Consider the following 27,207-nt stretch of genomic DNA (forward strand, 5'->3'; position numbering starts at 1 on the left):
TAAGCCCATTGGTGTCTGACACCAGCCACATTGTCCCGTTTTGATCCACTCTCCCCACTGTCAAATGGTGATGCCAGGAGGGATGTCCGTTTAGCACAGTTCCAACTGGAGGTGGAAGAGAGAGCCCAAATTAGGCGAGAGACTCTCCAGTTGGAGATGTGTAAAATAGAGGCAGAAAAAGAACGAGAACAACGGCATTTGGAGATGTGTAAAATTGAGGCAGACAGAGAACAAAGGCAGTTGGAGTTCAAAATGCGCCAGATGGAACTGGAGGCAGAGACAGCGAGGCTAGCCTCCGGTCCTACTATGCCTGTTTGTGAGCCGTCCTCACCTGCTGTGTCCTCAAACACATTTGACATTAGTAGGCAGATTGCCTTAGTACCTTTGTTCAGAGAGTCAGAGGTTGACTCCTATTTTTGTGTATTTGAGCGTATAGCCATAGCATTGAAATGGCCTGAAGAGGTATGGTGCCTATTACTTCAGTGTAAATTAACTGGTAAAGCCCAAGAGGTTTTGTCAGCGCTACCTCTGGAGGACAGTTTGAATTATGAAGTGGTCAAAGCTACTGTTCTTCGTGCCTATGAGCTTGTGCCTGAGCCATACCGACAGAGATTTAGGTCTCATAGAAAGTCTTCTAGTAAGACTTATGTGGAATTTGCTAGAGACAAGGGAAATCTGTTTGATAAATGGCATGCTGCTAGTAAGGTAACTGATTTCAACTCTCTCCGGTAGTTAATCTTGTTGGAAGAGTTTAAAAATTGCTTACCCGAACGCATTGTAGTTTACCTAAACGAACAGAAAGTATCCTCCCTGGCAGAAGCGTCTGTGTTGGCAGACGAGTTTGTGTTGACGCACAAGAGTGTGTTTTCGGCTCAAACTGAGAGTAGAGCCACTGAGTTTCCTACCTTTAGCCCTAGTCGGCCAGCAGTAGTATATCAAGCACGCCAGAAGAATGAGCGTCCCTGTTTCTATTGTCATAAAGTAGGACATATGATTAATGATTGCTTCCTGCTTAAACGCAAACAAGGGATGCCTCTTCGTGCCAAGCCACCAACAGGTGTTGCTCTAATTCGTACGGTTGTGAGGTCTGCAACAAAACAGGTGCCTCAGGGTAACTGTAGTTTGAAAGTCTCAGTCCCCGACCGCAGTTATGAACCATTCATTTTCGAGGGGTTTGTGTCCCTAACGAATGACGAAGCGTCTCAACGACCGGTTAAAATCCTTAGAGATACTGGTGCGGCGCAGTCGTTTATATTGTCTGATGTGTTGCCCTTATCTGACGATACATACTGTGGTTCCAGTGTGTTAGTGCAGGGTATTGAAATGGGTTTTGTCCCAGTGCCATTGCACTTTGTGAAAGTACACTCTGAGTTAATCAGTGGAATATTCAGAGTGGGGGTACGTCCTATGTTGCCAGTGAAAGGTGTGACCTTTATAATGGGTACCGATATTGCCGGAGGAAAGGTAGTACCCGTATTGGAAGTATTGGATAAAAGTGACCACTCTCTCTCGACTGAGCTGGCACAGAGTTATCCACATGTGTTCCCCGCTTGTGCTGTCACTCGTGCTCAGGCACGACAAGAGGGTGACGTGATAGATTTGTCAAACACTGTTCTGTTCAAAGAGGTTGATCAAGAAGATGGATTGTGTGATACCTCTGAGAAGCTGATCACCTCTGACAAACAGCCCAGGAAAGAAGCAAAGAATGTTGAACTTATTGCTGATGCAATACAGTTACCAGTCACTCGTGAGCAGCTGATTGCTAACCAAAAGGTTGACAAAAAGCTTGCTAAATGTTTTTCTAGTGTTGTCTCATTGGAAGATGTGAAGAAGAAGAACGTGGCTTACTTCATTGATGGTAATCTCCTCATGCGTAAATGGAAATCCCATGTTGACGCGGATGGAGATTGGAATGCTGTTTACCAAATAGTGATTCCTACAGCCTTTCGACAAAATGTGTTATCCCTTGCTCATGATCACCAGTGGTCTGGTCATTTAGGAATCACAAAAACTTATGATCGGATCCTTCGACATTTCTTTTGGCCGGGTTTAAAACAAGATGTGGCTCAGTTCTGTCGGACATGCCACACATGTCAGATAACAGGAAAACCAAATCAGGTTATTCCTCCCGCTCCTCTTTGTCCCATACCTGTCATAGGTGAACCATTCGAGCATGTGGTGGTTGATTGTGTCGGACCATTACCGAAGACAAAATCGGGTACCCAGTTTTTGTTAACGATAATGTGTATGGCTACAAGATACCCCGAGGCCATTCCTCTGAGAAGGATTACAGCCCCGGTAGTGAGTAAAGCCTTAATAAAATTCTTCACGACATTCGGGTTACCTAGGGTGGTACAAAGCGATCAAGGAACCAATTTCCTATCCAAGCTCTTCAGGCAGGTGTTAAAATCCTTTTCAATTACGCACCGTGTGTCAAGCGCCTATCACCCAGAGTCTCGGGGTGCACTTGAAAGATGGCATCAGACACTGAAGTCTATGCTACGTAAATATTGTTTGGAATCTGAGAAAGATTGGGATGAGGGAGTTCCTCTAGTTTTGTTTGCTGCTCGTGAAACTGTGCAGGAGTCCCTAGGTTTCAGCCCGGCTGAACTGGTGTTTGGTCACACAGTGAGAGGACCAATGAAAGTCCTTAAAGAACAGTTCTTGTCCCAAGAGTTGTGTACCAGAGATGAGAATGTGTTGGACTACGTTAGTCGCTTTCGTGAGCGCCTACACCAAGCTTGTGCTCTCGCAAAGGAAGCTCTGTCTTCCTCACAGAGGAGCATGAAAAGACACTATGATAAAGAGGCTGTTTCTTGTCCACTACAGCCAGGTGACCAAGTACTGGTGTTATTACCTGTTCCAGGATCTTCACTGTCAGCTCGTTTCTCGGGTCCTTATTTAATTGAAAAGAAAATAAGTGAAACTGACTATGTGCTTCAAACTCCTGATAGACAACGCCAATCTCATGTGTGTCACATTAACATGTTGAAAGCTTACCACACCCGACCCATCACACAGTTAGAGAGTTCAAAAACAGAGGAAGGTACTGCTGTCTCCTCTGCTACTACTGCTATGATAGTGGACTGTCATATTGATGATGTTGATGGCTTGGAGTTGCGCAATACTCAGCAGCAGTGTGTTAGATTGCCCAACTCAGAAATGCTGCTGTCTATCCAATCCGGTCTGGTTCATTTAACGGATGGACAGGCCAATGATATTGTGAGGCTACTACACAGTTTTCCATGTCTCTTTAATGACGTTCCTAATCGCACAAATGTGTTGGAACATGACATTAATGTTGGAAATGCACCTATCAAGCAACACCCATATCGTATCAACGCTTCCAAGAGGAAGATAATGAGGGATGAGGTGAGATATTTGTTGGAGAATGACCTGGCTAAGCCAAGTTCAAGCCCTTGGAGTTCTCAAGCCCTTGGAGTTCCTAAACCTGATGGTATGTCCAGGTTATGTACGGATTATCGAAAGGTACATTTTGTCACAAAAAACTCCGTATTAGCTGGCGTTCCTAACAACGGTCCAACATGGCGCAACTCCAGGGGGGTTGAGCGGAGGCTCGACTATATTTTTGTACCCAGGTCTTTGGGTAGGTTGTCTGGGCGGCTGTTGCCTGTTTTCTTTTCGGATCACGACGGGGTGCTCCTGCAGGTGGGGTCGCCAGTCTGCCTCTTTGGTAGGGGGTACTGGAAGTTAGATCGGGATGTGCTGGAGGAGCAGGCTTTTGTTGACGGGTTTAATGGTTTCTTTTGGAGGCTTGAAGGCCTCCGGTCCATGTGCGAGGGGGTGTTAGAGTGGTGGGAATTAGTTAAGGTGAGGATTAGGGCTTTTATAAGAGGGTATTGCAAGAGGAAAAAAAGGGAGGAGAGGAGGGAGGTGGATCGTATCCAAAGGTTAATTTAACTCCAATACGAGGCAGGCAACCTCGGCGGGTCGTTTGACTGGGAGAGATCCGCAACCCTAAAGGCGCAGCTCAGGGAGTTGCAGGAGCGGAAGGCTCGAGCTTTCCTGGAGCGTGCGCATAGTGGCTTTCTAGAACATAATGAGACTTGTTTTGCTATGTTATTTAAGTCGGTTAGGGCCAGACAGAGTAGGAAGGTAATGCATGGCGTTAGGGAAGAAAATGGTAGTATAGTTAGAGAACCAGAGGATATGGTCAGGGTGACAACTGATCATTTCCAAGGTTTATTTAAGGAAAGGGAAATAGATGTAGAGCAGGGAAATGTGTTTTTAGAACACTTGTCCAGGCGGTTGCCGGAGGACATTAGAGAAGTGATGGAGGCCCAGATTTCACTAGAAGAGGTTGAGAGCGCTCTTAGGAGGATGGGAAAAGGGAAGGTGCCTGGGATGGATGGGCTGCCGGCTGAGTTTTATCTCATGTTTTGGGGTATACTTGGACCAGTGGTCTTCGAAGTCTTGAAGGCCATCCTTGAGACGGGGGTCCCGGGGGGATCAATGGCTGTTGGTGTGCTGTCACTTTTATATAAGAAGGGGGAAGTAACAGACCTTGGCAACTGGCGGCCGTTGACCATGCTGTGTGTAGATTACAAGCTACTTGCAAAGGTTTTAGCAGACCGGTTGCGCACAGCCCTTCCCTACGTCGTCCATGAGGATCAGACGTGCGGGGTAGAGGGCCGCTCTATTAGATGGAACCTACAGTTAATCAGGGACTCCATCGCTTGGGTTGAAGATAGAGGACTGCCTTTAAAACTTGTTAGGGCCGTGGTCCCGTGGTAGGAACATCAATCAGCGGAAATGTTCAAGAGCGCCACCTATAGTGGTTGATAAAACTCAAACTTTCATTAAAATGGACATACAATGTACTGAATTAAAGCTACACTCGTTGTGAATCTATCCACCGAGTCAGATTTGTAAAATGCTTTTCAACGTCACCTAACGACAGATTTTGCGATAGCCGGGGGCTACTCAAAACGCAGAAATAAAATATAAAACATTCATTACCTTTGACGAGCTTCTTTCTTGGCACTCCTAGATGTCCCATAAACATCATTTTGGGTCTTTTTTCGATTAAATCGGTCCAAATATAGCCTAGATATCGATCTATGAATACTGTGTGAACAACGGAAAAAAATAGCATTTTAGAACGTAACGTCATTTTTTTAAATTAAAAAAGTCGATGATAAACTTTCACAAAACACTTCGAAATACTTTTGTAATGCAACTTTAGGTATTAGTACACGTTAATAAGCGATAAAATTCATCAGGAGGCGATGTAAATTCTATAGGTGTCCGTCTCGGAAAAATGTCCGGAGAAATCTCAACCAAAACATCCGGTCGGAGACCGGAGGGAATCGGTTCCCTTGTGTCGGTTTGACCAAGAATCAAAGCCGAAGCAAATGACAAGACTCTAGACATCGTGTGGAAGCTGTAGGTACTGCAACCTCGGCCTCATTTAATCCGGTTCACCTTGAACAATTCCTGGAAGTAGCGCATGGATATTTATTTCCATTTTCAGTGATCAGATTTTCCTGCACTTTTCGATGAAACGCACGTTCTGTTATAGTCACAGCCGTGATTTAACCAGTTTTAGAAACGTCTGAGTGTTTTCTATCCACACATACTAATCATATGCGTATACTATATTCCTGGCATGAATAGCAGGGCGCTGAAATGTTGCGCGATTTTTAACAAAAAGCTGCGAAAATTCGCAACTTCCCTAACAGGTTTTAATGGTAGCAGCGCTAGATCAGGCGAAAGCCTTTGATCGCGTGAATAGATCCTTTTTATTCAGAGTGTTAGGTCGATTCCTTGCTGCTGTGCAAGGACTCGTGCCTGACAAGGTCCCTTGCCATCTTTGGGGATTTCACCCGAGCGTCGGGAGCAGTTCTGAACCATGCAAAGTCTTCCGTCAAGTTTTTCGGAAGATGGCGTGGTAGAACGGATGTGCCTGGGGGGTTCTCTCTGTGAGGGGGCCCTGAGGATTCTCGGGGTCCATTTTGAGACCTCCGGCTCAGCGACGCTAAACTGGAACATGCGAATCGCAGTGGTACAGAGGAAGCTAGCAATGTGAAAGGCTAGGTATGTCTTTTATGGGCAAAGTCCTGGTCCTAAAGGTGGATGTGTTGCCGTCTCTTTTGTATTTGGCGTACATCTACCCATTGCCGGCTTGTCTGAGGAGGCCACTAGTGAGGCTTGTGTTTCAGTTCATGTGGAGTGGCAGGTGTGAGTGGGTCGCCAGGGCACGCATGATCTGTCCCATCGGGGAGGGAGGTAGGGGGGTACCACATTTCCCCCTCAAGCTGGACACAATTTTTGTTTCTTTCTTGTTAACGGAGCTTGCTCATCCAGTGATACACCCATCCGGTTACCTCCTGCGGGTGTTCTTCTCGTATCAGGCGAGAAGCGTAATGGTGTGGTCTAACAAGAGTCCTCGGGCGGAACAGCTGCCGTGGCATTTTGGTCATGCGGCCAAGTGGCTGCGTGCGCACCCTGAGGTTGAAGTTGCCCAAGTAGGTTTAGATCACAGGCACCTGTACGAGGAGGTCAGAAAGGCAGGGAGTCCGACGCCTGTAGTGGGCATCTCGGAAGTGATCTGGGAGGGAGTGCAGGCGCGGGGTCTGGACAACAGGCTCAAGGACCTGAATTGGTTGAGCCTCCATAAGTGCTTGCCGGTACGTTCCATCATGTACCGGTATAGTTTGGTGCAATCCCCCACCTGTCCAAGATCCTCTTGTGGCAGGGAGGAGACTGTGCGCCATGTCTTTTGGGACTGTGCCTTTGCCGGAGTAGTATGGGCTAGGGCACGGGTGTTGTTAGGTTTGGTAAGGGGGGATTTTGTATTGACGTGGGCCAGGTTAGAGAGAGGTGTAGGGAGAGCGAGAGGGACGGATAGGGACAGGTTTCTGCTCTGGCTTCTCATGAGTCTCTTTAAACGGGGGCTGTGGGAAGCCATGCAGAACATGGTGAAGACAGTGAAAGATTGGGGGGTGGAAGGGATAGTGAGGAGGGTGGAAGGAGATTTGAGGGGGAGGATGAAGAGGGAGGAGAGGAAGTGGGGGCAGCATGCTGCTCGGGAGAGGTGGAAGGGGGTTTAGGGCTGGGTGTCATTTAGATTTGTAAGGGGATAGATTAGGGACGGGGAGATAGGGAAAGGTATTTTGTAGGGTGACGGGGAGGGAAGATGCTCCCCTGAGGTTTTGTTTGTGGTTTATGTTTAGTTAAATTAGTTAAATTAAAATACCATTATTTGAGTATGTATGAAAATTTTGAGTTGTAAAGAATGAATGGTATTGAAGATAATAAATTATTTTTTATTTAAAAACATTTTTTTGTGGGTGATTGTTCCTGTCTCTGTGTTTGTAGTCACCAGATAGGCTGTATAGGTTTTCACGTTCCGTTTGTTGTTTTGTATTGTTCGTGTTTTTGTCGTTCAATAAACATGTATGGAAATTACCACGCTGCATTTTGGTCCGACTCTCCTTCGACGGAAGAAAAACGTAACAGAATCACCCACCACAACAGGACCAAAAAGCAGCGAAAAAAGGAATGGACATGGGAGGACAAATTGTTTAGAGAAGGACCCTGGGATCAGCCTGGAGAATATCGCCGCCCCAAAGAAGAACTGGAGGCGGCGAGAGCTGAGAGGCGCTGGTATGAGGAGAAGCAACAGCGGCAGCAGGAGCAACAATATCGGGACTACACTACTTGGGAGGAAATAGACAGGTGGTCGGTCTGGGAGAGTGCCGGAGCCCGCCTGGGATTCGCTGGAGCAGTGTGAAGAAGGTTATATGAGAATGGAGTTGGAGAGACAAGCACGGCGGCGCGGAAGGAAGCCCGAGAGTCAGCCCCAAACATTTCTTGGGGGGGGGCTCAGGGAGAGTGTGGCAGAGTCAGGGTTCAGACCTGAGCCAACTCCCCCTGTTTATCGTGAGGAGCCAAGGAGGAGACCAGAACCAGAGCCGGTGTTGGAGGTGAGCGAAGCAGAGACTGTGAAGGAGTTAATGGGGAAAGTGGAGGAGAGAGTTATGAGGGAGTTGCTGTGTTGGTGCTTTAGGTACGATATTCGCCCGACTGATCGTGTCGGGGATTTGATGGCACCTGGGTCAGCGCTTCATACTCGTCCTGAGGTGCGTGTTAGTCGGCTGGTGAAGTTGGTGCCAGCCTCACGCACCAGGCCTCCTGTGCACATCCCTAGCCTTGCACGTCCTGTGCCAGCACTGCTCTCAAGATCTCCAGTACGCCTTCACGGTCTAGCCCATCCTGTGCCACCTCCACACATCAGCCCTCCGGTGGCAGCTCCCCGCACCAGGCTTCCTGTGCGTGTCCTCGGCCCAGTACCACCAGTGCCAGCACCACGCATCAGGCCTACAGTGCACCTCGCCTCTCCAGCACTGACGGGAGTCTCCCGCCTGTTCAGCGCAGCCGGAGCCTTTCTCTTCTCCTGCGCTGCCGGAGTCTCCCGCCTGTTCAGCGCAACCGGAGCCTTTCTCTTCTCCTGCGCTGCCGGAGTCTCCCGCCTGATCAGCGCAGCCGGAGCCTTTCTCCTCTCCAGCGCTGCCGGAGTCTCCCGCCTGTTCAGCGCTGCCAGAGCCTTTCTCCTCTCCTGTGCTACCGGAGTCTCACGCCTGTTCAGTGCTGTCAGAGCCTTCCTCCTCTACAGCGCTGCTGGAGTCTCCTGCCTGTTCAGCGCAGCCAGAGCCTTCCTCCTCTACAGCGCTGCTGGAGTCTCCTGCCTGTTCAGCGCAGCCAGAGCTGCCAGCCTGCATGGAGCAGCCTGAGCTGTCAGTCTGCATGGAGCAGCCTGAGCTGTCAGTCTGCATGGAGCAGCCAGAGCTGTCAGTCTGCATGGAGCAGCCAGAGCTGTCAGTCTGCATGGAGCAGCCAGAGATGTCAGTCTGCATGGAGCAGCCAGAGATGTCAGCCTACATGGAGCAGCCTGAGCTGTCAGTCTGCATGGAGCAGCCTGAGATGTCAGTCTGCATGCAGCAGCCAGAGCTGCCAGTCTGCATGGAGCAGCCAGAGCTGTCAGTCTGCAAGGAGCTGTCAGTCTGCATGGAGCAGCCAGAGCTGCCATTCTGCATGGAGCTGCCAGTCTGCAAAGAGATGCCAGTCTGCAAGAAGCCGCCAGAGCTGTCAGTCTACATGGAGCAGCCAGAGCCGCCAGTCAGCATGGAGCAGCCAGATCCGTCAGTCTGCCAGGATCCGCCAGTCAGCCAGACTCTTCCAGATCTGCCAGTCAGCCAGACTCTTCCAGATCTGCCAGTCAACCAGACTCTTCCAGATCCGCCAGTCAACCAGACTCTTCCAGATCCGCCAGTCAACCAGACTCTTCCAGATCCGCCAGTCAGCCAGGATCTGCCAGAACCGCCAGCCAGGATCTGCCGGATCCAACTACCTGCCTGAGCTTCCTCTCAGTGCTGAGCTTCCTCTCAGTGCTGGGCTTCCTCTCAGTGTGAGCTTCCCCTCAGTGCTGAGCTTCCCCTCAGTGCTGAGCTTCCCCTCAGTCCCGAGCTGCCCCTCAGTCCCGAGCTAACCCTCAGTCCCGAGCTGCCCCTCAGTCCAGTGGGGTTCTGGGTGAGGACTACTAGGCCATGGTCGGCGGCGAGGGTGGACTATCCTAGGACGCGAGGAGGAGGGACTAAGACATTGATAGAGTGGGGTCCACGTCCCGCGCCGGAGCCGCCACCATGGACAGACGCCCACCCGGACCCTCCCTATTGTTTTGATGTGCGTCCGGGAGTCCGCACCTTAGGGGGGAGGTTCTGTCACGCCCTGGTAGAAATATATTATGTTTGTCTTCATTTATTTGGTCAGGCCAGGGTGTGACATGGGTTTTTTGTGTTGTGTTTATGTATGGGGGTTTTTCATAGGTTTTGGGATTGTGGCGTAGTGGGGTGTTCTAGCAAAGTCTATGGTTGCCTGAGGCGGTTCTCAATCAGAGGCAGGTGATTCTCGTTGTCTCTGATTGGGGACCATATTTAGGCAGCCATATTCTTTGAGTATTTTGTGGGTGATTGTTCCTGTCTCTGTGTTTGTAGTCACCAGATAGGCTGTATAGGTTTTCACGTTCCGTTTGTTGTTTTGTATTGTTCGTGTTTTTGTCGTTCAATAAACATGTATGGAAATTACCACGCTGCATTTTGGTCCGACTCTCCTTCGACGGAAGAAAAACGTAACAGTCAGATTAAACCAAAATATAACTTTTTGGTAAAAACTCAACTCGTCGTGTTTGGAGGACAAAGAATGCTGAGTTGCATCCAAAGAACACCATACCTACTGTGAAGCATGGGGGTGGAAACATCATGCTTTGGGGCTGTTTTTCTGCAAAGGGACCAGGACGACTGATCCGTGTAAAGGAAATAATGAATGGGGCCATGTATCGTGAGATTTTGAGTGAAAACCTCCTTCCATCAGCAAGGGCATTGAAGATGAAACGTGGCTGGGTCTTTCTGCATGACAATGATCCCAAACACACCGCCCGGGCAACGAAGGTGTGGCTTCGTAAGAAGCATTTCAAGGTCCTGGAGTGGCCTAGCCAGTCTCCAGATCTCAACCCCATAGAAAATCTTTGGAGGGAGTTAAAAGTCCATGTTGCCCAGCAACAGCCCCAAAACATCACTGCTCTAGAGGAGATCTGCATGGAGGAATGGGCCAAAATACCAGCAACAGTGTGTGAAAACCTTGTGAAGACTTACAGAAAACGTTTGACCTCTGTTGGCAATGACAAAGGGTATATAACAAAGTATTGAGATAAACTTTTGTTATTGACCAAATACTTATTTTCCACCATAATTTGCAAATCAATTCATTAAAAATCCTACAATGTGATTTTCTGGATTTTTTTCCCTCATTTTGTCTGTCATAGTTGAAGTGTACCTATGATGAAAATTACAGGCCTCTCATCTTTTTAAGTGGGAGAACTTGCACAATTGGTGGCTGACTAAATACTTTTTTGCCCCACTGTATGTATGTATGTATGTATGTATGTATGTATGTATGTATGTATGTGTATATACACGTGTGTGTTTGTGCGTTTGTGCGTGTGTGTGTGTATGTATGTGAGAGAAACATACACCCCTTTTAATGCCATGTCTGTACACGTGTAACAGTATTGCTTCCGTCCCTCTCCTTGCCCCAACCTCGGCTCGAAACAGTGACCCTGCCTCCCACGAAGCATCGTTACCTATTGCCAGACCTTTCAGATACCAAGCTTCTGTTGACCTGAGCTTGCTATTCAAGGGGGTTAGGTTTGGGTTTCATGATTTATGCTGGGACAAAGTGCTATACAAATAACATTGTATTGATTGGCATTGTGTATACTGTAATACATTGTACTGTGTTTAGGAATTCCCGTACCTCAATCTCACTACACACATGCACACGCACCTTGGAATGTTGGTCGTAGTTCTGGATCCTGATGCCAGCATCTCTTCATTAGCTCTGTGATCTCTACAGGAGTATCAGCAGAGATGAGGTCTTCATCAGGACGATCACCTTTACGGACACACTGGCAGATATGGTCCTCACTCCGAGCATCTGAAATCCACTTATCCAATATTAATTCAGTGCATTCAAATTGTATCTCAAATCTTATCCATTCAAAAAAAAAGAACAAAGGACCTCTTACTATAAAATATATCTGAGTTCACAAACTACACTGAACAAAAAAATGTACTCAACATGTCAAGTGTTGGTTTCATGAGCTAAAATAAAAGATCCCAGAAAGTTTCCATACGCACAAAAAGCTTATTTCTCTCAAATGTGCACAAATGGTCTTTTTATCCCTGTTAGTGAGCATTTCTCCTTTGACAAGATAATCCATCCGCCTGACAGGTGTGGCATATCAAGAAGCTGATTAGACAGCATGATCATTACACAGGTGCACCTTGTGCTGGGGAGAATAAACGGCCACACTCAAATTTGAAGTTTTGTCACACAACACAACGCCAGAGATGTCTCAAGTGTTGAGGAAGTGTGCAATTGCAATGCTGACTGCATGAATGCCCACCCGAGCTGTTGCCAGATAATTAAATGTTAATTTCTCCACAATAAGCCGCCTCTAATGTCGTTTTAGAACATTTGACGGTACGTCCAACCGGCCTCACAACTGCAGACCACATGTATGGCGATGTGTGGGTTAGTGGTTTTCTGATGTCAACATTGTGAACAAAGTGCCCCATGGTGGCAATGGGGTTATGGCATGGGCAGGCATAAGCTACGGAAAATGAACATAATTGCATTTTATCGATGGCAATTTGAATGCACAGAGATACTGTGAAAAGATCCTGAGGCCCATTGCCGTGCCATTCATCCGTTGCCATCACCTCATGTTTCAGCATGATAATTCACATCCCCATGTCGCAAGGATCTCTACACAATTCCTGGAAGCTGAAAATGTCACAGTTCTTCCATGGCCTGCATACTCACAACCAGTTTTTTTTGAAGGTATCTCTGATGAATAGATGCATATCTGTATTCCCAGTCATGTGAAATCTATAGATTACGGCCCAGTAAATTAATTTAAATTGATTGATTTCCTTACACGAACTGTAATTCAGTAAAATCTTTGAAATTGTTGCGTGTTGCATTTACATTTTTGTTCAGTATATATATGGCTGAAATCGCATCAGATTCATTTGAATGCAACAGTCCTCTGTAGAGTGAGTGAGCAACACTCACTTTCATATGGCTCACTGCCAGTGAGGATGACCCATACGACAATAGCGAAGCTATAGACGTCAGACTTCTCAGAGGAGCGTGTGTGGATGCTGTCCAGGTGCTCAGGAGCCATGTAGCACAGAGTACCGGCTGCCCTGCCCCCCACTCCCCCAGCTCCAGGACGCGCCAGCCGGCTCTGCCTGCGAGACTCCTCCTTAGTCAGCCTGCTCCACGTCTGACAGGTGGCCAGGCCCAGGTCTGCAATCTGGAGCACAGATACAGACATGCATATTCATACATGTACATGCATTGCATACACAGATTACATACACATACATCGAACACAGAGACATCAATACACAGATGCACATGGATACACACACACACAGTCTTGCATAACTAACCTTGTGGGGGACCCACAATTCAGTCCCAAAATCCTATTTTCCCTAACCCTTAACCCTAGCTCCTAACCCTAGCTCACCTAACACTAAACCTAATTCTAACCGTAACCACCTAGAAATAGCATTTGACCAATTGGTCAAATTTGTCTTTGTTTACTATTCTTGTGGGACTTCACACACACACACACCGTAAAGTCAATGATATAAACAGTAATAAAGCATATTATACAGTGTGTGCTGTACCTTGATGTGAAAATCCTTGTCCACCAGTATGTTTTCTGGTTTGAGATCTTTGTGTATGACACGGTTCTTCATCAAGTACACCATCCCCTCCAGAATCTCCAGTATGATCCTGCCCTTGATGGATATCAGCACAGGTACCTGGAGAAAAGACAGGCATATATTCAAGTTGTTTGCCCAGAGAGAAAATAGCTTGTTGATATTACATAGAGAAAATCTGATATGGAGTTCTGTTTGAAAACCTTCCATCTCTGCAGTGAGTCCAGGACCTAACCTCATTCATATAGTGACATTGTAGACTAAGTTAACTGTTTTTGTGATCTCCTCTCACCCGGTCCAGCATAGCCAGCAGGTTGCCTTTAGGGAGGAGCTCCATGACCAGAGAGTAGTCCCCATCCTCCAGGATCACCCCCAGCAGCTTGACCACCCGTTCATGGTTCAGTCTGCTCATCAGGCTGCCCTCCTCTAGCAGGGACTGCTTACTGCCCCTGAGGGAGAGAGGGAGGAAGGCAAGGTCAAGACTACGAGCTAGGGAAATATGTTCACTTGGAGATGTATCCCTACGTATTAACTGGGCCGCCTACTGTAGCCTACTTTATCACTATAGACATTACAGGAACATGTCTTAGACACCCAATTTCTCTGGTTTTATCTTCCTTTCTGTCACAGGAAAGGATAAGTGTAGCCTAGAACTACCCGCTGGTACTCCCAATGCTGGAAGGGAGTCCCTGAGTGAAAAAGTTTAGGAATCCCTGGTTTAGACTGCAATATGAAACTCAGTAGAGCGTGACAGTCACAACACTTACAGACACAGGGGGCATCCTCTCTACCATAGCCCATTATACTCACTCATTACGCGGTGGCCCGGTGTAGATGGTCTTCATAACCACCTGGCCGAGGGTTTTGTGATAGCACAGATACACTGTACCGAATCCACCGTAGTCCAGAGGCTCCTTTTTGATAAGGTCCGCGGATTTCATGTAGATGGAGTCCTGCGCAGTAGCCATGGCTTGCTACCCGGTCCTCGGTCGGGTATTTCCTTCTAGCGTTGATACGAGACTAATGGATACATTGCTCTATTACTGGTCAATCACAATCTCCCATCATGTAAATAGTAACAATAATATATTTCCGAACGAATGGAGGAGTAGGCTGAGGAGCTTCAGCGGCGTTACATTGACTCGAAATACAAAACTGAATATGGAGGTGAAAGACGTAGTCGGAAATCCAATACTGTAACTTGTTCTGTTAAATAGTTGTCAACACATAGGATGGATAACATCAATAATGTATCCAGTTTAATATTCAAGGTAAATAGGTCTATGTATTCAATAGGATAAAATATGTAGGTTACATCGTTAATTATAGATAAATAACCTACCTTTTCATTCCACGGGTAGGCGTATACTTCTGGGATTTGCCTTACTTCCGCAATAGTGAAACAACTAAAAAATATGTTGTGGAAGTTAGTTGCAGACCAGTGTAGCTAATCGAGAAAGGAGCATATGATTTATATGCAAATAGTCACTGACTACAGCACTTAAGTAGCCGTGTGCGAGCCGGAACGGCTCATAGGGCAGGAGCCTACAAATCCTGTTTCTGTAGCGTGAGGGAGCTTGGTGAATGGACAGGGTGCTAGTCTATCGCAGGGCCTTCACCCCCAATCTATATCCTTAATGCTGAGTGCCAAGAATCAAATCAAAAATCAAATGTATTTGTCACATACACATGTTAATGCGAGTGTAGCGAAATGCTTGTGCTTCTAGTTCCGACAATGCAGTAATAACCAACGAGTAATCTAACCTAACAATTCCAAAACTACTACCTTATACACACAAGTGTAAAGGGATAAAGAATATGTACATCAAGATATATGAATGAGTGATGGTACAGAACGGCATAGGCAAGATGCAGTAGATGGTATCGAGTACAGTACATACATATGAGATGAGTAATGTAGGGTATGTAAACAAAGTGGCATCGTTTAAAGTGGCTATTGATACATGTATTACATAAAGAGGCAGTAGATGATATAGAGTACAGTATATACATATACATATGAGATGAGTAATGTAGGGTAAGTAAACATTATATTAAGTAGCATTGTTCAAATTGGCTAGTGATATATTTTCCATCAATTTCCATCAATTCCCATTATTACAGTGGCTGGAGTTGAGTCAGCGTGTTGGCAGCAGCCACTCAATGTTAGTGGTGGCTGTTTAACAGTCTGATGGCCTTGAGATAGAAGCTGTTTTTCAGTCTCTCAGTCCCTGCTTTGATGCACCTGTACTGACCTCACCTTCTGGATGATAGCGGGGTGAACAGGCAGTGGCTCGGGTGGTTGTTGTCCTTGATGATCTTTATGTGACAGCGGGTGGTGTAGGTGTCCTGGAGGGCAGGGAGTTTGCCCCCGGTGATGCGTTGTGCAGACCTCACTACCCTCTGGAGAGCCTTACGGTTGTGGGCGGAGCAGTTGCCATACCAGGTGGTGATACAGCCCGGCAGGATGCTCTCGATTGTGCATCTGTAGAAGCTTGTGAGTGCTTTTGGTGACAAGCCACATTTCTTCAGCCTCCTGAGGTTGAAGAGGCACTGCTGCGCCTTCTTCACAACACTGTCTGTGTGGGTGGACCAATTCAGTTTGTCTGTGTACGCCGAGGAATGTAAAACTTACTACCCTCTCCACTACTGTCCCATCGATGTGGATAGGGGGGTGCTCCCTCTGCTGTTTCCTGAAGTCCACAATCATCTCCTTAGTTTTGTTGACGTTGAGTGTGAGGTTATTTTCCTGACACCACACTCCGAGGGCCCTCACCTCCTCCCTGTAGGCCGTCTCGTCGTTGTTGGTAATCAAGCCTTCCACTGTATTGTCGTCCGTAAACTTGATGATTGAGTTGGAGGTGTGCATGGCCACGCAGTCGTGGGTGAACAGGGAGTACAGGAGAGGGCTCAGAACGCACCCTTGTGGGGCCGCAGTGTTGAGGATCAGCGGGGTGGAGATGTTGTTACCTACCCTCACCACCTGGGGGCGGCCCGTCAGGAAGTCCAGTACCCAGTTTCACAGGGCGGGGTCGAGACCCAGGGTCTCGAGCTTGATGACGAGTTTGGAGTTTGGAGGCGACACATCAGGTCCCATTTGTACAGTATTTGGTTTGACTCGGCCAGGGATTGACTTTAGGGAAGGCACTCTAACCACAAGTCCAAGGAGAAAAACATTATTTTACCATTTTCAACGTTTTTGTTCTGCGGTTTATATTATAAAGTGTGAATGGAGTTGAACATTTTGTTCAAAGACGGATTCCTAGCCTGGGCAATAGGCTAGGCTAAACTCAATGATAACACAGTTGGACAACTTTTTTGTCACAAAACAACTCACATGTTCATAAAATTGTGTAGTAGCCAATGTCAGATCGGGAGGCAAAAGCCCATAAAAGTAAAAAATAGTCCAGTAACATAAAGCACTATCACCGCCTACTGGAGGTATGCCTCTATCACAGCTCATCTTCCAAAGAAGAGAACATGGATCATCATTACCTTATTCACAACCAAGTATCGCCTGACTTTTGGGGGGCTTTACCCTTTGTTTGTGTGTGTGTTGAGAGAGATAAACAGAGAGAGAGAGAAACAGAGAGAGAGAGAGAGAGAAACAGAGAGAGAGAGAGAGAGAGAGAGAAACAGAGAGAGAGAGAGACAGAGAAAGAGAGAGAGAGAGAGAGAGAGAGAGAAACAGAGAAACAGAGAGAGAGAGAAACAGAGAGAGAGAGAAACAGAGAGAGACAGAGAAAGAGAGAGAGAGAGAGAGAAACAGAGAGAGAGAGAGACAGAGAGAGAGAGAGAGAAACAGAGAGAGAGAGAGACAGAGAGAGAGAGAGAGAGAGAGAGAGAGATAAACAGAGAGAGAGAGAGACAGAGAGAGAGAGACAGAGAGAAACAAAGAGAGAGAGAGAAACAGAGAGAGACAGAGAGAGACATGTGAAACATGTAGGCCACTTTACCCTTATAGCCTGGCTGTTCCTGGAAGTAAGTTGCCATTGATGGACAATGGTTTGTGCTGAGCAAGGATATGTCAGCCATGGCATTGTGAAAGACTGCACTAGATTATTTTTTATAAGGATTGTCACCAGATGGTTTAGTTTTTGGACAGTCTCAATTTGACTTTTTAAGACTTCTTTCACTTTTTTGACTTCTCAAGTAATGACATACAGTACATCAATAAAACCTATGGCAGTGAAACCCACAGGCAGCAGGTAAAATACAATAATATGTTAAAGGTAAAAATAACTACCCTCGAAATAACCTGAACATTTTTCATAATCTACCTCAGAGTACTTTACAGACACTAAAAAGGAAATAACAAGACACTTTCCCTTACCGGCACAATGACTCAACACAGCCAAACCACACTGAATTAAAGCAACATACTCACAAAAACAAAGAGATTATGATCCATTGATAAAGTCAGATTTTCTCTGAAACCAGAATGGGAAACCACCTGAATTGTAGCACTTCTGAAGGTTTTGGGCTTCTGATGGTTTTGGGTGAAGTGACTAGACTACACTGAATGTGCAGAGTTAGGCCAAAGCCTACAATGCATCTGGAGTAGGCCTATATTCTGTAAATGCCCCCGACCTTCACTATATTCTTTGCCTGTCCTCACACACTAAAGCCACAACAAAGTATTTCACATCATCATTTGCCATTTCTCTGGGTTCTCTTTCATGGTCATTACAGTAAGTAACCCTGGCATCCACTGTTTTAACTGGATCTTATTGTCTGCCTGTAATAGAGTCTGGGTGAATGAGTGGTTTAATCAATAACTGTATGGGTGCAATAGGCCTAAATGTACTATTATCTGGCCTGATGCCTATTTTGTATAGGCCAGCATTGTAACAATTTCTGCCCACAGCAAAGCTCAATAAATTTGGTAAGCCTTTCATTCAAAGCAAATATCCCTCTATATGTTATTACTGGTCATGATATGTGATTGCAATTATTCAACGATATATATATAATGGTTTATGTGAAGACAGATAAAATAAGTTTGCAGTATCTCACTGCTTTCCTCATCTCCAAAATAATAAGAAATAAGTCCTGTAATTAATAACAGGCCAGATAACCGACCATTTCGAATCCCACCGTATCTTCTCCTGTATGGGCTGCGTACTGGCGGCAGAGAAGTCAGAACCAGGAGAGCAAAAACGGTGTTTCCAAACGGCGCAGTTTAATAACAAGAAACCCACCAGAAAACAGAACACCGGGGTGCGAACACCGGGGTCTCACTGCGGTGGCGATCTGCATTCCTCTTTTGGAGCGTCATGGCCTGCTGAAGGTGGACACGGACGGCTTCCCATGTCTCCTCCGTGCACCTGATCCAGTCGTCCACCGCAGGAACCTCGGTCTGACCCTGATGCCAAGGCCTGCTGGTACCGCGGTAAGCACTGGAAGGGAGAGAGGTTAGTGGAGGAGTGGCGGAGCGAGTTCTGTGCCATCTCTGTCATGTATTGTCATGTTATGTCTTGTCCCTGTGCTTTCTCTTCTCTTCGTTTCCCCCTGCTGGTCGTATTAGGTTACTTTCTCTCTCTCTATCTCTCTCTCTCTCTATCGTTCCGTTCCTGCTCCCAGCTGTTCCTCATTCTCCTAACGACCTCGTTTACTCTCTCACACCTGTCCCCTCTTTTGCCCTCTGATTAAGTCTCTATTTCTCTCTCTGTTTCTGCTTCTGTCCTTGTCGGATTCTTGTTTGCTTTGCCCTTGTCCCGTCCTGTCGTAATCTGCCTCTTCATCAGATGCTGCGTGTGAGCAGGTGTCTCTGTCCTCTACGGCCCGCGCCTACCCGGAGGGACCAGCAGTCTGTTGCCGCTAGCCCTGCTATTCTCCTCTACTACTAAAAGGGGGACTCTCCTGTAAAGATAGAGGATTTATGTTTTCCCTGTTTGGACATCTCCTGTAAAGATTGAGGATTTATGTTTTCCCTGTTTGGACATTAAAAGACACTGTTTCTGTTAAATCGCTTTTGGGTCCTCACTCACCTGCATAACAGAAGAATCCGACCAAGAATGGACCCAGCGACTTCGGATCCTCTCTACTCTGCCGTCGAGATCCAGGGAGCGATGCTAGGCAGACACGAGCAGGAATTGTCTGCTGCTCGACATGCCGTTGAGACCCTGGCCGCCCAAGTCTCCGATCTCTCGAAACATATTCACAATCTCCGCCTCGATCCACCGGCTACTTCCAGGGCTTCCGAGTCTCCGGAGCCCAGAATTAATAACCCACCGTGTTACTCTGGGGAGCCCACTGAATGCCGCTCGTTCCTCACCCAGTGTGATATTGTGTTCTCTCTCCAGCCCAACACGTACTCCAGGGGTACAGCTCGTATCGCCTACGTCATATCTCTCCTTACTGGACGGGCTCGTGAGTGGGGCACGGCAATCTGGGAGGCAAGGGCTGAGTGTACTAACCAGTATCAGAACTTTAAGGAGGAGATGATACGGGTTTTTGATCGTTCAGTTTTTGGTAAAGAAGCTTCCAGGGCCCTGTCTTCCCTATGTCAAGGTAATCGATCCATAACGGATTACTCTATAGAGTTTCGCACTCTTGCTGCCTCCAGTGACTGGAACGAGCCGGCGTTGCTCGCTCGTTTTCTGGAGGGTCTCCACGCGGAGGTAAAGGATGAGATTCTCTCCCGGGAGGTTCCTTCCAGCGTGGATTCTTTGATTGAACTCGCTATTCGCATAGAACGACGGGTAGATCTTCGTCACCGAGCTCGTGGAAGAGAGCTCGCGTTATCCGTTTCCCCCCTCTCCGCATCACTACCATCTTCCTCCACTGGCTCAAGTGCTGAGCCCATGCAGCTGGGGGGTATTCGCATCTCGACTAAGGAGAGGGAACGGAGAATCACCAACCGCCTCTGTCTCTATTGCGGTTCCGCTGGTCATTTTGTCATTTCATGTCCAGTAAAAGCCAGAGCTCATCAGTAAGCGGAGGGCTACTGGTGAGCGCTACTACTCAGGTCTCTCCTTCAAGATCCTGTACTACCTTGTCGGTCCATCTACGCTGGACCGGTTCGGCAGCTTCCTGCAGTGCCTTGATAGACTCTGGGGCGGAGGGCTGTTTTATGGACGAAGCCTGGGCTCGGGAACATGACATTCCTCTCAGACAGTTAGGGAGCCCACGGCCATGTTCGCCTTGGATGGTAGTCCTCTCCCCAGGATTCAGCGTGAAACGCTACCTTTAACCCTCACTGTCTCTGGTAATCATAGCGAAACCATTTCTTTTTTGATTTTTCGTTCACCTTTTACACCTGTTGTTTTGGGCCATCCCTGGCTAGTGTGTCATAATCCTTCTATTAATTGGTCTAGTAACTCTATCCTCTCCTGGAACGTCTCTTGTCATGTGAAGTGTTTAATGTCTGCTATTCCACCTGTTTCTTCTGCCCCCTCTTCACAGGAGGAGCCTGGTGATTTGACAGGGTGCCGGAGGAATATCATGATCTGCGCACGGTCTTCAGTCGGTCCAGGGCCACCTCCCTTCCTCCTCACCGGTCGTATGATTGTAGTATTGATCTCCTTCCGGGTACCACTCCCCCCCCGGGGTAGACTATACTCTCTGTCGGCTCCCGAACGTAAGGCTCTCGAAGATTATTTGTCTGTAGCTCTCGACGCCGGTACTGTAGTCCCTTCCTCCCCTCCCGCCGGAGCGGGGTTTTTTTGTTAAGAAAAGGACGGGACCCTGCGCCCCTGCGTGGATTATCGAGGCTGAATGACATAACGGTTAAGAATCGTTATCCGCTTCCCCTTATGTCTTCAGCCTTCGAGATCCTGCAGGGAGCCAGGTTTTTCACTAAGTTGGACCTTCGTAACGCTTACCATCTCGTGCGCATCAGGGAGGGGGACGAGTGGAAAACGGCGTTTAACACTCCGTTAGGGCACTTTGAATACCGGGTTCTGCCGTTCGGTCTCGCTTACGCTCCAGCTGTCTTTCAGGCATTAGTTAATGATGTACTGAGAGACATGCTGAACATCTTTGTTTTCGTTTACCTTGACGATATCCTGATTTTTTCACCGTCACTCCAGATTCATGTTCAGCACGTTCGACGTGTCCTCCAGCGCCTTTTAGAGAATTGTCTTTATGTGAAGGCTGAGAAGTGCGCTTTTCATGTCTCCTCCGTCACATTTCTCGGTTCTGTTATTTCCGCTGAAGGCATTCAGATGGATCCCGCTAAGGTCCAAGCTGTCAGCGATTGGCCCGTCCCTAAGTCACGTGTCGAGCTGCAGCGCTTTCTCGGTTTCGCGAATTTCTATTGTCGTTTCATTCGTAATTTCGGTCAGGTGGCAGCTCCTCTCACAGCCCTTACTTCTGTCAAGACGTGCTTTAAGTGGTCCGTTTCCGCCCAGGGAGCTTTTGATCTCCTCAAGAAGCGTTTTACATCCGCTCCTATCCTTGTTACACCTGACGTCTCTAGACAGTTCATTGTCGAGGTTGACGCGTCAGAGATGGGCGTGGGAGCCATTCTGTCCCAGCGCTCCCATTCTGACGATAAGGTCCACCCTTGCGCGTATTTTTCTCATCGCCTGTCGCCGTCAGATAGTAACTATGATGTGGGAAACCGCGAACTGCTCGCCATCCGCTTAGCCCTAGGCGAATGGCGACAGTGGTTGGAGGGGGCGACCGTTCCTTTTGTCGTTTGGACTGACCATAAGAACCTTGAGTACATCCGTTCTGCCAAACGACTTAATGCGCGTCAGGCTCGTTGGGCGCTGTTTTTCGCTCGTTTCGAGTTCGTTATTTCTTATCGTCCGGGCTCAAAGAACACCAAGCCTGATGCTTTATCCCGTCTCTTCAGTTCTTCAGTAGCCTCCACCGACCCCGAGGGGATTCTCCCTGAGGGGCGTGTTGTCGGGTTGACTGTCTGGGGAATTGAGAGGCAGGTAAAGCAAGCACTCACTCACACTCCGTCGCCGCGCGCTTGTCCTAGGAACCTTCTTTTCGTTCCCGTTCCTACTCGTCTGGCCGTTCTCCAGTGGGCTCACTCTGCCAAGTTAGCCGGCCACCCCGGCGTTCGGGGTACGCTTGCTTCTATTCGCCAGCGTTTTTGGTGGCCCACTCAGGAGCGTGACACGCGTCGTTTCGTGGCTGCTTGTTCGGACTGCGCGCAGACTAAGTCCGGTAACTCTCCTCCTGCCGGCCGTCTCAGACCGCTTTCCATTCCCTCTCGACCGTGGTCTCACATCGCCTTAGACTTTATTACCGGTCTGCCTTCGTCAGCGGGGAAGACTGTTATTCTAACGGTTGTCGATAGGTTCTCTAAGGCGGCTCATTTTATTCCCCTCGCTAAGCTTCCTTCTGCTAAAGAGACGGCACAAATCATCATTGAGAATGTTTTCAGAATTCATGGCCTTCCGTCAGACGCCGTTTCGGACAGGGGTCCGCAATTCACGTCTCAATTTTGGAGGGAGTTTTGCCGTTTGATTGGGGCTTCCGTCAGTCTCTCTTCCGGTTTTCACCCCCAGTCTAACGGTCAAGCAGAACGGGCCAATCAGACTATTGGTCGCATCTTACGCAGTCTTTCCTTTCGAAACCCTGCGTCTTGGGCAGAACAGCTCCCCTGGGCAGAATACGCTCACAACTCGCTTCCTTCGTCTGCGACCGGGCGATCTCCTTTTCAGAGTAGCCTCGGGTACCGGCCTCCTCTGTTCTCGTCCCAGCTCGCCGAGTCCAGCGTCCCCTCCGCTCAGGCTTTTGTCCAACGTTTTCGAGCGCACCTGGAAGAGGGTCAGGTCTGCACTTTGCCGTTATAGGGCGCAGACTGTGAGAGCCGCTAATAAGCGTAGGACTAAGAGTCCTAGGTATTGTCGCGGTCAGAGAGTATGGCTCTCCACTCGTAACCTTCCCCTTATGACAGCTTCTCGCAAATTGACCCCGCGGTTCATTGGTCCGTTCCGTATTTCTCAGGTCGTTAATCCTGTCGCAGTGCGACTTCTTCTTCCGCGACATCTTCGTCGCGTCCACCCGGTCTTCCATGTCTCCTGTGTCAAGCCTTTTCTTCGCGCCCCCGTTCGTCTCCCCCCCCGTCCTTGTCGAGGGCGCACCTATCTACAGGGTCCGGAAGATTATGGACATGCGTCCTCGGGGCCGTGGTCATCAGTACCTAGTGGATTGGGAGGGGTACGGTCCTGAGGAAAGGAGTTGGGTTCCATCTCGGGACGTGCTGGACCGTTCGCTGATCGATGATTTCCTCCGTTGCCGCCAGGTTTCCTCCTCGAGTGCGCCAGGAGGCGCTCGGTGAGTGGGGGGGTACTGCCATGTATTGTCATGTTATGTCTTGTCCCTGTGCTTTCTCTTCTCTTTGTTTCCCCCTGCTGGTCATATTAGGTTACTTTCTCTCTCTCTATCTCTCTCTCTCTCTATCGTTCCGTTCCTGCTCCCAGCTGTTCCTCATTCTCCTAACGACCTCGTTTACTCTCTCACACCTGTCCCCTCTTTTGCCCTCTGATTAAGTCTCTATTTCTCTCTCTGTTTCTGCTTCTGTCCTTGTCGGATTCTTGTTTGCTTTGCCCTTGTCCCGTCCTGTCGTAATCTGCCTCTTCATCAGATGCTGCGTGTGAGCAGGTGTCTCTGTCCTCTACGGCCCGCGCCTACCCGGAGGGACCAGCAGTCTGTTGCCGCTAGCCCTGCTATTCTCCTCTACTACTAAAAGGAGGACTCTCCTGTAAAGATAGAGGATTTATGTTTTCCCTGTTTGGACATCTCCTGTAAAGATTGAGGATTTATGTTTTCCCTGTTTGGACATTAAAAGACACTGTTTCTGTTAAATCGCTTTTGGGTCCTCACTCACCTGCATAACAATCTCGGCCCAGGGCACGAACGCCGCCCACTCCCCCGGCCGGTACTGGTAATAGGACCGCATAAACCTACCGACATCCTGGTTCACTCTCTCACCTGCCCATTACTCTCAGGGTGAAACCCTGAAGTAAGACTGATCAAGACCCCCAGACATTCCATGAACGCCTTCCAGACCCTAGACTTGAGCTGGGGACCCCGATCAGACACTATATCCTCAGGCACCCCGTAGTGCCGGAAGATGTGTGTAAACAAGGCCTGGTACCTGGCAGAGAGAGGAGACGACAGGACTTAGAGAAACTATCCACAATGACCAGGATCACGGTGATACCCTGTGAGAGTGGAAGATCAGTCAGAAAATCCACCGACAGGTACGACCAAGGCCGCTGTGGAACGGGTAAGGGGTGTAGCTTATCTCTGGGTAGGTGCCTCGGAGCCTTACACTGGGCGCACACCGAGCAGGAGGAAACATAAACACTCAAGTCCTTAGCCAAGGTAGCCCACCAGTACCTCCCGCTCAAACAGCGCACTGTCCGACCGATCCCAGGATGACCAGAGGAGGGTGACATGTGGGCCCAATATATCAACCAGTCACGAACAGCAGATGGGATGTACAGATGCCCAGTGGGACACTGGAAGGGAGCGGGCTCCGCACGTAACGCCTGCTCAATGTCCGTGTCCAGCTCCCACACTACCGGCGCCACCAGGCAGGAGGTGGGGAGTATGGGAGTGGGATCCACGGGCTGCTCCTCTGTGTCACACAGCCGGGACAATGCGTCTGCTTTAACGTTCTGGGAGCCTGGTCTGTAGGAAACGGTAAACACAAAACGGATGAAAAACATGGCCCAACTTGCCTGGCGAGGGTTCAGTCTCCTCGCTGCCCGGATGTACTCCAGATTGCGGTGGACAGTCGAGATGAGAAAAGGGTGTCAAGCGCCCTCAAGCCAATGTCTCCACGCCTTCAAGGCCTTGGCGACAGCCAACAGCTTCCGGTCCCCCACATCATAGTTTCGCTCCGCCGTGCTGAGCTTCTTCGAGAAGAAGGCACAGGGGTGGACCTTTGGTGGCGTACCTGAGCGCTGAGAGAGCACAGCTCCTATCCCAGCCTCGGACACATCCACCTCCACTATGAATGCCAAAGAGGGATCTGGATGGGCCAGCACGGGAGCTGAGGTAAACAGAGCCCTCAGGTGACTAAAGGCCCTGTCTGCCTCAGCTGACCACTGCAAGCGTACCGGGCCCCCCTTCAGCAGTGAGGTAATGGGAGCCGCTACCTGACCAAAACCCCGGATAAACCCCCGGTAGTAGTTGGCAAACCCTAAGAACCGCTGCACCTCCTTTACCGTGGTGGGAGTCGGCCAATTACGCACGGCTGAAATGCAGTCACTCTCCATCTCCACCCCTGAGGTGGAAATGCGATACCCTAGGAAGGAGACGGACTGTTGGAAGAACAGGCACTTATCAGCCTTGACGTACAGGTCATGCACCAACACGCAACAAAGCACCCTGCGGGATACATGCTCGGCACGTGTAGCGGAGTATATCAAAATGTCATCAATATACACCACCACACCCTTCCCGTGCAGGTCCCTGAATATCTCGTCTACAAAGGCTTGGAAGACTGATGGCGCATTCATCAACCCGTACGGCATGATGAGGTACTCATAGTGCCCTGAGGTGGTACTGAAAGCCGTCTTCAACTCGTCTCCCTCCCGGATATGCACCAGGTTGTAAGCGCTCCTGAGATCTAGTTTGGTGAAGAAGCGTTCATTGACTCAATCACTGTGGCTATGAGCGGTAGCGGGTAACTATACCTCACAGTGATCTGATTCAGACCCCGATAGTCAATACACGGACGCAGATCTCCCTCACAAAAAAAGAAACTCGGAGGAGGGTGAATTGGAGGGCCGAATGTACCCCTGACGCAGGGATTCTGAGATATATGTTTCCATAGCCTCCGTCTCCGCCTGTGAGAGGGGATACACGTTACTCCTGGCAAGTGCAGCGTCTACCAGGAGATTTATCGCACAATCGCCCCATCGATGAGGTGGTAATTTGATTCGCCTTCTTTTTAGAGAAGGCGAGAGCCAAATCAGCATATTCAGGGGGAATGCGCACGGTGGAGACCTGGTCTGGACTCTCCACCGTAGTAGCACCAACAGAAACCCCTAAACACCTACCTGAGCACTCTCGCGACCACACCGTGAGAGCCCTCTGTGGCCAAGAAACAGTGGGGTTATGACAAGCTAACCAGGGTAGGCCCAGCACCACGGGAAACGCAGGAAAGTCAATATGGAAGAGACTAATTCTCTCCTTGTGACCCCCCTGCATCACCATGCCCAAAGGAGCGGTGACCTCCCTAATCCACCCTGACCCTAATGGTCGACTATCTAAGGCGTGAACGGGGAAAGGCACAGCCACGGGAACAATGGGGATCCCTGAACTATAGGCTAACGCTCTATCAATAAAATTCCCAGCCGCGCCGGAATCGACGAGTGCCTTATGCTGGGAATGCGGGGAAAACTCAGGGAAAGTGACATACACAAACATTTGTGCAACAGAGGGCTCTGGGTGAGAATGGTGCCGGCTCACCTGGGGTGATGCCAGAGCGCCCTACCTGCTGCCTCGATCCCCAGAGGAACCAACCTGGCACCGACCGGCAGTGTGACATCTGCGGCCACAGATGTTTCACGAGCTGGAACCCCCTCCAGTCTCCCTGTGCACCGCCCCTCCTAGCTCCATGGGTATTGGAGAGGGGGTGCGGGAGTATGGAACCACCAGACCCCGATCAGAACGTCCACGGGTAGCCAGCAGGTTGTCCAGCCGGACGGATAAGTCACCAGCCGGACGGACAAGTCCACCAGCTGGTCGAACATGAGAGTTGTGTCTCTGCAGGCCAACTCCCGACGGACATCCTCGCGCAGACTGCAGTGGTAATGGTCGATCAGGGCCCTGTCGCTCCATCCCGCGCCGGCAGCCATGGTCCTAAACTCCAGGGTGAACTCTTGGGCGCTCCTCGTCTCCTGCCTCAGATGGAAGAGGCGCTCACCCACCGCTCTACCCTCGGGCGGTTGGTCAAAGATTCCCTGGA

General features: G+C 49.0%; 1 protein-coding gene across 1 annotated transcript in view; it reads right to left on the bottom strand.

The window, feature by feature from the left end:
• LOC115114526 (receptor-interacting serine/threonine-protein kinase 1-like) overlaps positions 1-14,884 on the bottom strand; it is a 42,047-nt gene extending 27,163 nt beyond the window's left edge. Inside the window, exons 1-6 of the mRNA XM_029642832.2 lie at positions 14,659-14,884; positions 14,127-14,336; positions 13,609-13,765; positions 13,281-13,418; positions 12,658-12,901; positions 11,365-11,514 (exon numbers count right to left, since the gene is read on the bottom strand). Of these exons, the coding sequence (XP_029498692.1) occupies positions 11,365-11,514; positions 12,658-12,901; positions 13,281-13,418; positions 13,609-13,765; positions 14,127-14,284 (847 nt within the window). The 5' untranslated portion in view covers positions 14,285-14,336; positions 14,659-14,884. The remainder of the gene's footprint in view (positions 1-11,364; positions 11,515-12,657; positions 12,902-13,280; positions 13,419-13,608; positions 13,766-14,126; positions 14,337-14,658) is intronic.
• Positions 14,885-27,207: the final 12,323 nt, after the last annotated feature.

Source organism: Oncorhynchus nerka, linkage group LG9b, assembly GCF_034236695.1.
Source record: "Oncorhynchus nerka isolate Pitt River linkage group LG9b, Oner_Uvic_2.0, whole genome shotgun sequence".
NCBI lineage: Eukaryota > Metazoa > Chordata > Actinopteri > Salmoniformes > Salmonidae > Oncorhynchus > Oncorhynchus nerka.